This window comes from Pempheris klunzingeri, chromosome 5 (assembly GCF_042242105.1).
Source record: "Pempheris klunzingeri isolate RE-2024b chromosome 5, fPemKlu1.hap1, whole genome shotgun sequence".
Lineage (NCBI taxonomy): Eukaryota > Metazoa > Chordata > Actinopteri > Acropomatiformes > Pempheridae > Pempheris > Pempheris klunzingeri.
In genome coordinates this window covers 15,476,355-15,490,574 of record NC_092016.1, presented here as the reverse complement: position 1 = coordinate 15,490,574, position 14,220 = coordinate 15,476,355, and the positions used below count along the sequence as shown (strand labels likewise).

The 14,220-nt window shown below is 44.0% G+C and overlaps 1 protein-coding gene across 3 annotated transcripts in view; it reads right to left on the bottom strand.

Annotated features, from left to right (window-relative positions):
* The window catches only part of frmd4a (FERM domain containing 4A), a 64,527-nt gene that overhangs the window by 6,931 nt on the left and 43,376 nt on the right, over positions 1-14,220 (bottom strand). For 2 of the 3 annotated variants that reach the window (XM_070830513.1, XM_070830515.1), the window contains exons 7-19: positions 13,882-13,904; positions 11,843-11,926; positions 11,678-11,743; positions 11,516-11,573; positions 11,202-11,288; positions 6,428-6,504; positions 5,333-5,471; positions 5,027-5,168; positions 2,986-3,119; positions 2,766-2,888; positions 1,012-1,243; positions 682-738; positions 320-557 (exon numbers count right to left, since the gene is read on the bottom strand). In XM_070830513.1, coding sequence (XP_070686614.1) covers positions 320-557; positions 682-738; positions 1,012-1,243; positions 2,766-2,888; positions 2,986-3,119; positions 5,027-5,168; positions 5,333-5,471; positions 6,428-6,504; positions 11,202-11,288; positions 11,516-11,573; positions 11,678-11,743; positions 11,843-11,926; positions 13,882-13,904 — 1,460 coding nt within the window. Of the gene's footprint in view, positions 1-319; positions 558-681; positions 739-1,011; positions 1,244-2,765; positions 2,889-2,985; positions 3,120-5,026; positions 5,169-5,332; positions 5,476-6,427; positions 6,505-11,201; positions 11,289-11,515; positions 11,574-11,677; positions 11,744-11,842; positions 11,927-13,881; positions 13,905-14,220 lie in introns of all 3 variants that reach the window. The other variant, XM_070830514.1, reaches the window with a different exon arrangement.

Genomic DNA, 14,220 nt, shown 5'->3' with positions numbered 1-14,220 from the left:
TTAATACTGTGGATACGTCCAAATACATGTGGTACACACATCAGTGCACATACTGTCATTATTACAGATGAGCCCTTAGCTTTGTCTGCTATCTTGGACACGCTGTGAACAAAACACTGCATTTTTTACAGTGTACTTTTTGCGTGGTGTCATGCCTCCTGCAGACTTGACCCCCTGCCTGAATAAACTGTTGTATTTCCAGTATCTGAAAATGCAGAGTTCATATGAAAAAATGGCTATATATAGGCAGCCTCACATATGTATGTTAATATTCAGCAGCTCTATTCTGAAGGGCCAGTTAAGCTAAACTCCCTCATACCTTGAGTGAGAAGACCGTTTCTTGACTTTTTCATAGGGCTCATCCAGTGACGATTCACTCCACATCTTGGGTTTGATGGGCGATTTATCATAGTCAGAGCGTGTGTAGTGCAGGTGTCGCAGTCCATCCAGGGACTGCGGTGGAGGGGGCCGACTGTGAGATGGCGGTCGAGGAGGGAGGCCCTTGTGAGGCGATGCTACTGGAGAGAAGGTGGGGGTACCTGTGACTTGAGGATCATCTGAAATAGAGTAAGCATTGGATAAAGTCAGAGCAATTCAAATGGCATAACTCTTAAAAAACAAAAGCATTTCAGTGAGTTATTGCTACAATTTTGAGGAGAAATGTTAAGGATTGAGACTCACCATCATCCAAGACCAGTGCGTCAGACAGTGAACTGTCTTCAGAACCAATATTAGCCTCTATAGGACAGAGAAAAAAAACTATATATCAGAGATTGTGGAGTCACAAAATCTAAAAGCTTAAAAGCTTAATGTTTACAAATCTTTTATGTATCAAAAAACCAACAGTGCTGGAACTTGTTGGTTTCACTTTCCAATGTGCGGACTTCGATTACCGCTCTTATCAGTATTTGCAAAGAATACTGCTACGTATTGTGGCAGATACAGCTACTAGAAGGAAAGAGTTATGAAAACAATATGATTTCCCTGCAGTGAAGAAGAGTATACTGGTACCCTCTATGATAAGCGATGCCCTCTGCGTAGGCTTCTTGCCAGAGCGGACCCGGTACTCATTGATAGAATTCTCAATTTCCTGAAGCTTCTTCAGTGCGTTCAGATAAGAAGTCTTCCTCTGTTTCTTCAGCTTCTTACTGTTCACGTGAGGATCGCTGGCGAGGCGCCTGGCTGCCTCTGTAATCTGGGACTGAATGGCAAACTCGCGCTCCAAACGCTCCAGTTCCTCTTCCTGGGATAAGCACACAAACACAAACATGAGTGCAAACTCTGAGTAACACAAGCACAGAGATGTTGGATTCGCTCACAGCTTTAGCAACAGAAATCTACGCACAGTCCAAAAACAACAAGGCTTAGTTTGCAGACACGTATTCTGTCCGTAACTCTCCCATGCAACGTATTTGGTTAGGCACACACACAAAGCCTTGCCAGACAAAACACACTGCGGAAATCATTTATCTGTGCTGCAGTCCTGCATTTTCTCACCACCGGATAATCTCTATTGAGAAACTCTGTCCCCCAGTAATAACACCTCTCCATCAATCCATCCTCTCCTCCTCTACACTCCTCCTGAGATTAGTTCAGCAGAGACTGTTGGGTGAACCAAGTAAAACATACGGTCATACTGCAAATACATTGTGTACATTGCATACATGTTTAATGCACTGCTAAATGTGTATTTACATACTACAATATATACATATATACATACACTCTAAAATATATGGTGTAGTATACTGCTGAATAAAGTAATATGATACAGTGGAAACTCATTATAGACAAGGAAATGAAGTCTTGCAATCATGTGACACACATGGAGTACAGCTTGTACGTAATGTGTACTCATAAATGTGAGAACACACAAAATTTCACTTGCGTCCAGAGAGACAGAGCGATTATGTATTATTCACTTGGGTCAACATCTTTCTGGACTACCTCAGTTCTGAGGAATCCCTCTCTCTGACAATCCCTTCACACTACTGCCACACTGTTCCTGTGTGTGTGAGAGCTCAAGGTGTACAGTGTAAATTAAGCAACATCTTTCTGCTTGCAAGGCAGTTCTGTGATATTGTGTCCCTGGATTCTTTTCAAAGCATACAACCTCAGCGACACACAACCACACACACACACACACACACACACACACACACACACACACACACACACATGCCTGCGTACATACAGGCGTGCATACAATCCTACTATCACCACTTCCTGTGGCGAGAATGCTGCCAGACTATTTTTAGAAGTTCTGCTGCTCTGGAAAATCTACCCGTGGCACAAAGAGACGGCAAGGCAAAGATGCAGTGCAACTTCTTTTACAAGGTCCAAAACGTCTCAGAATGTGGCTTTTCGATGTTCTCTGATTTCTTTACTTTCCAAATGATTAGGGATCAGTATATGTATCATGATGTCAATTATCATCCCCACCATTATGTCAATGTCAAGTATTTGGTATTACTTGAAGAACTTTTAAACACCAGTGTTGATATATAATGGCCATACTCCTTTCATAAATAGATTATCAACATTACAGATGGGTTAAAAGGAGATAAACATTAACTATTCATCACTCCATTTGATGTATTCCAACTACGTGCTACAGCATGGTGCCTGGCACAGGTACTTGTAGTATTTCAAACACTGAAACTACGAGATGACCCCCTTTTTTGGCCTGAGTAGCAAGAGGGGAGACTGGAGAATGTGATAAGATGGCACTGAGGAGAACAGAGAACATGGAGTTTAAGCTTCACCTCTCCCTTAGGAAGAATTTTCTGCTCATCCAGTTTGAAGGCGGTACCAATCTTCCGTCTCACTGTGGGCGGCTCTTCTCCCGGATCCAGAGGATATTCCTTGGGAAGCTTTCCTGTCAGTTCCTACAAAAGACGAAAAGGAATAAATCAAGTTAGAAACAAAGAGCTAAAAAGCATTCTGGTTTTCAAACTATTTGCCTATTTGTCTGTTGTCACATACCGCTTCTCTGATGCAGATGCTCTTGAGTTCCTCTAATCTCTGTCTTAGTGTTTCCTCGAGAGCTTCCTGCCTGGCTCTCAGTGCTGCCAGCATGTCCTTTTTAGCTGTCTGGGAGCTGTCCGATTCCTGAGAGCCTGCATGGTACAGACAACACATGACACGAGGGCAGGAGTCAGTGCATGTATGTGTTTGGAGTTATGGAGACTTCTTCTGAAGGAAGAGAGGAGGTAGAAATTGTACATGCACCTGCTAGCCGCGTAGGATGTTTACAAGGAAGTGAATGGAACGTTTTGATAAGGAATAGCGGTGTGTTTGTGTGAGCGTTTTACAGAAGGGACAGCTTGGGACAAATTCTGTGACGCAAAATCTCCAAGACTCTGAGATGGTGCCAGTCCTTTGTTGCTACATGACTTGTTGAAAACAACACAGACACTCCCACCACACACATTCTCTCTAAGTGACCTTATGTGGCTCATTGTGTGGTCAAACACGTCAACAATACAAATCCACTGCTCACACAGATGTGACAGTAGGAAACATTAAATGGCTCTCTATTGTTGCAAGATATGCTACATTTAAGTTAAATTGTTTAGCAGATATACAAACCATTGCAATTACCATACTGTTTTTACAGCTAAAATACACTGAGTGATATTCAACAGCCATATTTCTCTGGAGCCTCATTTGCAGCCACATAGGATTTCAAACTGATCAATCATCTAGATTTGGCTATTCGACATGCTCTTATCCGATCAAATTCTCATTGGTTGGACATTTACTGGTGTTACAATTAAGGGAAGGAAATCCTTCTTAATCCTTTTGGTGTATATATTACGTGATACTTTAATCCACTACGAGTGGAAGACTGGCACTGGATAGAGGGAGTGATATCGGAGCGCAATAAGAACACTGAGCAGTCACCACACATACGTTTTCCTCTTACTGTTGTCACTCCTCCAAACAACCAACTGACTGAGAGAAGGTGGAATTTCAGATGACCAATATTTTCTTTGGCTGGCTACAGCCTTAGACTTGTTAGCTGTGAGAGGGGGGGGTGCATGGGTGTGACGGCACAGCTCCTGTGACATGTTCATGTTGCTCATCAGAGATGGCCTGCAGTCAGCAGTGGATCATGAAATCCACACACTGACACAAGACCAATGAAACAAGTGTCAAGAAACAGAGAGATAAGACAGACACTCTGCATGATATAGGGTGGAACGAGGGAGGAACAAAGAGGGAAGAAACGGGATAAAATTAGGAGACTAGGAATGGATGTCTGAAGAGATAAAGGGAGGGTATTAGGGAGCAGGGGGAGGGGGGGGTACATGTATCAGATCTGATCAGGATTATGTACTGAAAGCACATAATGTTCTTCTCATTGATTCAGTAGGGTGTGCTACAAACAGCCATGTAAAGACAAAATGACGCTGGTTTGGTCTAATGCAGGTCATTTTATGTGAATAGTATGCAGCAGTAGCAAACCAGGTTACAGTACTAGTATTTCTGTTCAGCCTAATTAATGCTCTCACTAGCGACACACTTTTTACATGACTGAGTTTCAAAGGGCATTTGCCTCTCTACTCTAAATTTAGTTAATGTACAAATCTTCCTGTCATGCTCATTACTTGTTTGGCACAGATAAGCATTGTTTTAAAGGCCATAGCAAAGTTGTACACTGACCTGCTGCCCTTTTGATTCCCTAACTCACTAAATTTAGAGGGGGCAAAGCCCTCTGGAGGATGAGGCTGTGTGACATGGAGGGTGGGGGTGGTGTTCCATACATAAAGACACTGGGTGGGGTGTCTGTACAGTACAGTATACAGTGTGTGAGAACATTCAGCACAGAGACCTCTTCCCAGAAACAGCTGTTTCTGTCTCTCCAGTCGTCAACGAGACTCCCCCTCACCACCACACTTGCAAACGCAAAGACAAATATACAACACATATCATATCTTTCGCTCTGCCTGTTCGTCAGAGTCTCTCCCCTGCATAGTCTCCTTCTCCCTCAAACACTCGCACACACTGACCATGCACTGACCTGAGGAGAGCAGACTGCCACTGCTGCCGCTTATAATTTTGCCCTTGCTGCCCATGTTGGCCAGTTTGGAGGTCTTCAGAGTTCCTGTTTCCGTAAGATCTATGGCGATTTCACTCAAACTCCGCGCTGCATGGATTTTAGACTGGACAGACAAGAATAGAGAGGGTTTGTTACAGCATATCATTAAGCAGTTTAAGTGCAACACACTTACTGACCATGCTTGCTGATTTTGCTGTATGTCTTGTACATTTCTAATGATGTCTAGGGTCTGTGGTGTGAGTGTGTATCTGGGGGGGCCTGACTGACCTTGCTCTGCTTGCGGTCCAGGTAGAACTGGTGTTGGCTGATGGCCATGGCCCAGATGGACTTGATGAGGGCAGGACAGGCGTACCACGTATGCACAGCGATGCCACTGTGACCAAACGTCCTTCTTGTCACCGACGCCCTACAGTAGGAGCGGACACAAGGCCTCCTTATATACACTGAATACAAATGATGGCTATACATTTACACTATGAAAACACTCCACTGCACCACTACCATGACTAATCCAATTACTACTGCTGCTCTTAGTAGGGAGAGAAATATTGGAGGCTTAAGAGAGCAAACCCGATTGAGACATTTTTTGCGAAGCCACACACGTTGTTGCCCATTGTTTACTCATCCTTATTTAAACACACATTTGTAGCTGGGCAACAGACCAGCTCACCCTAATGACAGCTTCCTTTAAAGAAAACACCACTGCTCTCTGTTTCACCCTGGCTGTCTCTTTTTCTCCCATTCCCTCCCTCCCTCTGTCTGTAGAATAACACTCCACATATATGGCCATGTTAAATAAACACAAGAGAGGTCACTTCCTCCACAAAACAGCTATCGCCCAGCCATCTATCCTTCTGTGGTCAACTATCAAGGGTTTACCCTGTGTATGTGTGTGTGAGTGTGTGTGAAAGAGCACATGTGTTTGTGCATGCTTGTGGCTGCACAAGTGTGTTAATAATCAGCCTATCAATCTGTGTCAGGCTCCGCCGGGACATCCCCAATATCTCGCTCTATTGCCAAGACAAATGCTGCAACCATTACCGAATTAGATTCCGATCTCTCCTTTTCTGCACTGCACTGTATGGAGTTTGAATCTTACCACATACACATATGGCACGGTAGTAATTTACAGTAAAAGTTCCTGGAAGGTGTCCATAACTAAGGGAAAAATTTGCTTGAGAAAATTCAATTGCCATAATGTTCAATCACTAAAAAAGAACTGGTGCGAGACAATTATCATCCAAGCTGAGTCTATCATGCAATTCAATACTCATAATACTCATACTCAATACATAATCCAACTGTTTCAACAAAAGCACTGTAGGAGGTTGACATCAGCTTAGATTTGTGATATAAATTTACCTCCTGGGGTCATGAACTTCCACTGAAAACTTCTTCTCTCTGAAGTACAGGTTCTCCAGCTGACGCCATTGGAACACCTGAGGTTGAGGAGAAACACACACTCTTCAGGGCTGCTCACACAAAAACATGCTTCACATTAAATCCACACAGCCTTCAGCCAGATCTCTTCTCTTTGTGTTTCAATTTGTTTTGAGAGAAAATGCAATGCATAAGGAGGAAGAGGTGGAAAAAAATGTAGAAGCTGACGGAGAGGAGGAGTTAGGAAAAGAGAAGGAGGTGGAGGGAGAGAAGAGAACCTGGTCTGGAGCTCTCTGATCAGGTCCAGACCAGGCGGTCTTGTCCACAGTGGATCCTTTCGCTGGATGACCTCACTCTCGACAAAGACAGTGTGAGAGGGAGGAGGCTTTCTTTCCTCTGCTTGCCTTTTTTTTTCTCTTTTCCGTCCCGTTTATGAACCATCAGCTCCTCTTCAAATGGAGCCAAAGCCAGCTGGGCGAGAAAGTTTCCCCCAAGACGTATTCCACGGCATGTGTGTATCTTAAATCCTCCCAGATGCATGGGAACAGAACGGTACGAGTTGGTGGGTGTTCACCATCTGTAGGCATGTGTGCGTGTATGTGAGGAGAAAGTGTGTAAAGTTAAGTTTCCTCCTCTCCTGCAGCTTTGCTGGGAGGGTTGAGGAGGGAGGGGGCGTTTATGCCTCCCCTCCTCCTGACCCCTCCTCTCTCCCTCAGGGACTGTGCTTCCTGCTCTGGGCTCTGTGGTCGGGAGGTGTGTATGAGTGTATGTGGGCGAGTATGTGTGCATGTGTGTGTGTGTAACGAGAGGTCAGGGGAGGAGTGATGAGGGGGGAATGAGACTTTCTGTGGCCCCTGCAATTGAAGTGCCCTTGCTTTGTTTAGTCAGACCTCTGTGCGCGCACACACACACACACACACACACACACACACACACACACACACACACACACACACACACACACACACACACACACGTTCACACAATTTCAGTCTGTTTCTTGTTAGGGAAAGAGTAGAGTATGGGCTATTTCAGAACACAAGTGGGTCTGCATCTATCAGCTGGAGCAGGCATGCAAACACACTCACACACACACACAGACAAACCTCTGATGCACACTGACAAACTAAAAGTAAGCTGCAAGACAGAAGAAAAGAAACAAGTAGAAGACCCAGCTATGACAGGATAAGGGAGGAAAAGAGGAGAAAGGGAGCTTAGAGGAACAGGTCACAGCCCAGGAATTCAAACAGCCTGGGAAAACAATGGACTGAGGATTGGGGGGAGGTTTAGGATGAGGGGGAGTAACATTATGAAAAAAGTATGTAAACATAGCCTAATGTATGTATTTATGTACTCTGTGTGTGTGTGTGTGTGTGTGTGTGTGTGTGTGTGTGTGTGTGTGTGTGTGTGTGTGTGTGTGTGTGTGTGTGTGTGTGCACACGCACATGAGCATGACGAAAGAAAATCGGGGGCCTTATCAAAACTGTTGGCTGTACGGGCAGGGTAGATAGTGAGTGAGTGACTGTGCAAGTGTGTGTGTGTGTTGGTTACATATGGGTCAGAGCTGTGGAGATAAGATAGGTGTTTGTAACTGTGTTCAGGCACGAGACCACTAAAGCTGTTCTCACCATCAGTAGGAGAGAGCTGCTGCAATTTTAGAAGTACTCTTTGATGTTGCAGGATAAGTGGCACAAGTGCAAGTGAGCAAGTGGTGTTCAAATATATCTGGAGTATTTAAACAGCAGTCACATGTTCTCTGACAAAAGTTTAAAATTAGACATTTTTGTTGCGATTCTGTGCTCCAGTTATATAAGCCCATTGTATTAATGAAACATTTGTAGTCTTTACGGCAGACTGTGAACAGCGTGAATATCTGATGAAAACATGCTGACAGATTCTTTTTTAGGAACTTGGCTAGCGGGTGCCTCTGTTCTTACGGCGAGGGTGGTGCATGTATGCGTGCATATGCTATAAATCCTTTTCCTTTTGAAAGCAAAACACTTGCACACAATGGCACAAACACACACAAGCAGAGGAAGTGACTGGTCATTATTCATAAACAACTGGGTGCTCATGTGCACAGACCCACGTCTGTCTGATAATAATGTCTGTGCACCCGAGCACACATCCATTACAAATGAAAAGGTCATATCTGATAGAGTGTAAAGGCCTTTCTTCAGTGTAGTGGACTCCCTGGAGATTACAGGAAGAATAGAGAGTTTAAATAGCACAAGCCAGTATAACTGTAGTGAGGCCAGATATTATTCTTTTCTTGAACTGGACCCGAGGCTCTCGAAGACTATTGTTTTATCCATGGGTGGGGCGCTGGTGTGCAATACTATATCCACCAGTTGTCATGGAGATGCAGATACACTCTGGGGGCACTTCCTGTTGTTTGTGTTTTGGTTGTGGTGTTTTGGAAGGATGACATTTTTGGAAAAAACTAATCAGAACAGGCTGTATGTGCCTAATTGTTCTAAACGAAACGCAGACTGAAGCTGACTTAAGTCAGAGGGTGAGTGCTCTGCGCTGCAGGAAGACTTATCAATATGCAGTGCAATGCATGTGTGATGACATTAATTTAAACCACAACCATTCTTCCGGCTTCTTCATAGTGTTGACAGAAGCCTTTCCGTGTTAGTTTTAAATCAGTTGGTAAGGTAGTCAGTCAACACATATACCCTATAATCTCTGCTTATATGAGTCAGAACACACGAAAGAGGCCTTAGTACAGTGTGTGGTTCAGTAGTAAACCCTTGTCTGTGGGTACTGTATGTGAGCCTGCATGTGACCTGCGGTCAGCAGAGGGGGAAAACTATTTTAACATCCCCCAATAAACGTGGAGGGTGCGGTAGATGGTCTGCATTTAGAATCAACAGGATCTCCCCTCGTAAAAAGACTAACTAATCAAACACAACTGCCTCCAGTACACACACACACACACAAGTCACTTAGTTGCTTATTAATGAATAAAAAAGGTTCCTGTTGAGAACATAAACTATTTTTACTGTGACAAAAGACGGTAATTGGGCCTAAAATGTCTCATAATTAGTGCTCCACCTCCACCTCACTGAGTCACAGTGTTGAAAACGTGAGCAGTGACAATCTAGTGATTACACTCTGAGTCAGTGGTTACTGGTACTGGGCCGGCTGTCTGGATTGACTAATCAAGTCCTCTTCCTCTGGTTTGTTGAGATAGCGATGACTCTCATCACTTCCATAACACACAGAAAGCTCCTAGTGACCTCTATGAGTGTCTCTTCCACTGAACAGCTTTGGGAGGGGGGACCCCGCACCCTTTTTGTCTGCCTTATTAGTGAAAAAGCCTTACTATGTTCACTGGGATTTAGTTAGTCTTGTGATGTTGCATTAACAAGACATGCAGTCCACAAATCTCTTTTGGGTCAAGCTCCTCAGACTACAATCACACTTGTGCGGTGAGGAGGCCCAGTCTTACTCTTTCTCCGCTTCAAAAAGTGTGTGTGTGTGTGTGTGTGTGTGTGTGTGTGTGTGAGAAGACAGAGAGAGAAAGAGGGAAAGAGGGGAACAAAGTGAGGGGGTCAGTACTGAAGCTTAACGGACCAATGACTCACTCTGACTGTTGCTATGGCAGCTGAATGCTTGATAAGTCTCTAGTGTTGGAATGCCATTAACTCTTTCTTCTCCCCATTTCTCTCTAAAATACTCTCTCTGTCTTCTTTCTTGTAGCATTTAACTCACAGAAAGCTACAACCCGCCAGCTAACTCTCACTTTGTCAACCAACATGAATATACATTGTGTGGCAAAAAGCAAATTTTTTACAGGTTTCCCTGCATTTGTGTGTCTGTGAGTGTGATGTGTGATAAAGTGGATTACACTGCAGGTGGACTACTACATTTACACCTAAACAGCCACAACATTTGAAAAACTTGGGAATGAGGCAGGAATTGAGCTCACATACACACACACACACACACACACACACACACGCACACACGCGCACACACACAGCACAGTGTTAGTGGCAAACAGGAAGGCTGCAGCAGACAGGAAGTTTTCATCAGGATGGTGAGTTCAGAGTTCAGTCCAATTCCTGTGTGTAGCGTGCAGTCATTAGTGTGTGTGTGTGTGTGTGTGTGTGTGGTGTTTATGAGCAAAAGAGTACCAAAGTCCATGTGTGAGAGTGGTCTTGGTGGTCGGCCAGTATGCAGGGATGCTGATAACCCCATTAACACCCTATGAGACGAGGCTGGATGCCAGAGATCAAGGCCCTAAACACGACCGGGGGTCAGAGGTGAGGTTTTCACAGACGACCCACTGCACTGACTGGGAGGAGGACGTTGTTCGTAGACAGGCAGCAATAAAAGCAGGACAGGATACAAAACATTCCAAGACTGAATGTCTCCAGACAGTAGTATTTGTACAGAATTGTTAGTGTTCTTCCCAAACACAATATCCTGACTCACTGAATGGAAAAATGGACAGTGGTGACCATGAAAACAAGCTCAGAGAGATAGAACAAAGCCATTTCCCTCTAAAGTAACACATCATTTATATTATCTACCCACACATCTTAAGAAAAAAAAATAGGTGAAAGAAAGAAAGTTGAGGTCATACATTTTACACAGAAGCAGAACGATGCTGTGACAAATCGTGTCTTTTGTTTGAAATGAAATCAATGAATGTTTTAAAGCTCACTGGTAAAAGGGCTGAAGGCTATGCAGAGGACAGTTTATTTTGTGGTGCAGAGAGATCAGAGAAAAAACATCATCTCACCTTCCTGGGTTTGACTTTGTCCTGATGGTCGTACTGAAAGATGCCTTTATAGCTCAGGCCCAACCACCATGGGATCCCCTGCTTGTCCTAAAACACACAACAAAAATTGTCTCAGGAAAGGTTGTGCATGTGTGTGGGATTGACAGAGCGAGAGAGAAAAAGAGGGATGGAGACAGCACAAATAGCTCTAAGCTCCATCGTATCTCCAAAATCCCAAGCTGCCTGCTAGCAGGTCCAGAGTGAACAAAAATGTGTGTGGCGCATGGGTGTGTATGTGCAAAAAAAAGGAAAAACGCAGAGTAGTAAAACTGTACCTTTACAGCATAGTAATGTACTCCATATGTGGGCAGAGACTCTACAATGCTCATATAACTGTGAGGAGCAGAAAGACAGACATGTAAGGGTTACAGAGAACACTGCCTTCCATACAGTGGACAAAGATAACCAGAGACACATACACACAAACACAGTCTTACTTTACAATAGCTTGCCCTCTGGACTGCCCATTGAGCTTCTTGTAGTGCTCTATGACCCGGTCTTCACTGTAGGCAAGTACAAGAGAAGAGGAAAATCATTAAGGAGGGAAAAGGAGGAGGAGAGCTTGTCTAATGCGGCAGTGGTTTTTTGGATAAATGACTCACCAGTAGGCCAGAGATGGGTGCTCCTTTAGGGCCTGGGTGGGCAGAGCAGGCAGCTTTTTCAGGTCAGACCTGGTTGCATCATTACTGGGAGAGAGAAACCACACGACATGGTTAACACTACTTCTGCAAGAACAATCAGCATCTGCTGTAGACCTGACAGTTTCATTCAAAAACTATCCAGGAGATACCAGTGAATAGTAGAAAAAGGAGCGCTTCAAATATTTAGCTCAACGAGATGAAGCAAAACTGAATATTTCCCAGAGCTGTCTCAGAAATGAAATGTGAACTCTGAAAAAAATGGTGGGAACGGAACTATGTTTAGTCAAGAGAGAGGAATGAATGCTGATGGCCTAAAAGTGCTCTATCTCAGAGAAAGGACGCTGTCTGTCTCAGAACAGCTGCAGAGACACTGACAGGACACAAAAGAGGGACGGAGACACAGACACAATCCTGATAGAAAAATAAAGAAAGATATAAAGAGGTAAAAACAGGGATGGAGGAAGAACAGATAAAGACAAAGACAGAGCAAATGAGACAGGGAACTATGCAGAGAGCCAAAGAGACTTGGCTCCAGATTCAGTTTTCAGACCTTCAGTGGCAGAAGGTCTTAATACCCCACTCTAATCCCCCAGACTCCCTCCAGCCTCCACTCAAGGCCCCAGAGGATTGGGGAAAGCCCTGGGAACACGACAACCTATGAGCTAAAGCCCTGGAAGAGATCCCATCCACCCTGACCAGCTGTTCTTCGATGTGTGAATACAGCTGTGCGTCTGCATTGGTTGATATCCATCTAAGTTACTGCTTGTTGGGTATTTGCGGTTGTGTGTACAACCTTGCTGTTATACATGATGAAAGAGCAGGCAAGAGCTCAGTCTGAACAAATTCAACAGGCCCACCGTGGCACTGTCTACGTGTACCTGTGTACGTGTTCATCTTCAAAAGTCACTTAATGAGATTTAGTTTGTTTCCACTGCAGATTCGCTCATTATTGCAAGATTTTTTAAAATACCAGTAAATAAGATAGATAAGGCCTATTCCACTATCATTAAGACAAGTAAACATGAGTCGTCATGATGGTTATTTTTTAGAGGAGGAGGTGAGGGCAGGGTTTATAGAGCTTTTAGGGATGGGAGGTATGTGTGTGTGGGAGGATGGAGTAAGGAAAGGGGGAAGGGGCTGAAAGGAATGTCTCCGGAGTGTGTCAGATTCCATCCCTCTGTGGGATATTGTGTTTATTTACTCCTTTCACCAGCGGAAATGAGGTCAGAGGTGATGGCTGCTGTAGTCTGTTATCTATGCTAGAACAAAGGGATGAGGGGATGAGTGATGACATACATTTAGGCCGACATCACATAGATGTACATTTGAAGAGCCACATGTGGCATGTAGTTCACATGAAACATGGACATGAAAAGCTTCAAAGCTATAGAGTTTAACTAATGTGAGTTTAGACACTGATAGTTATTCTGATTTGTTGGAATTGAAGCTATCAGTAGTATTTCTTATAGATTTTCTGGTGGTAAATTAGGAAATGTTTCATGCCCCAGTGGTGAGCCCTGTCTGACGTTGAAAGGAAGTCACTCACAATGAAGACCCTCTGTCTTTCATCACACACACATGTTGACACACACACACACACACACACACACACATGTAATCCATGCTTTTCTCATGAGTGGCAGCACAGCTGAAAAGAGTGAACCAAAGTGGAACAGGGATAGCAGGAAAGAAGAAAGGAGGGATGTAAATCAAGCTCAGAAACAAAGACAGTTCTCAGTGATGCACCTCAATGCTCAGGGGAGCAGAGGAGCAGACAGATCACTGATATCACCCCTATTGTCCCTCTGTCTGTGCCTCTCCCTTCAAAATCAACATGTCTTTTCCCAACTACCCCTGTCACTAGGGAAGAAATCTGAAAAATGTGATATAAAAGTCGAAAAGGAAAGTGATAGGGCTCCCTTTTTTTGTTCAGACACCAACATTTAATGAATGATGCATGTACATTACATATAATCATTTAAAGTTTCTAGTGTGCTTACCTGGTGAAATCACCTTTAGCCTCCTGTGGAACAGAAATGGAAAGTAGTGAGAGGCGAAAGTACAGTTTACATATATGGAGCACTGAGCAGTGACTATAAAATGTGTGTTTATGCTCTGTTTGCATAGGGGAAAGTGCGATCAGGCCTGCTGGAATCAGATAGGAACATTAAACCTCCATCTGGACTGAAACCTCTAAAGGCCTTCAGAGCAGATACCTAATACTGTGCATCTGTACCTGCATAGAGGACACACACACACACACACACACATACATGCACACACACACACACACACACACACATAGACACACACAAGCTACTCAGCCCAGTCAGTGTGTA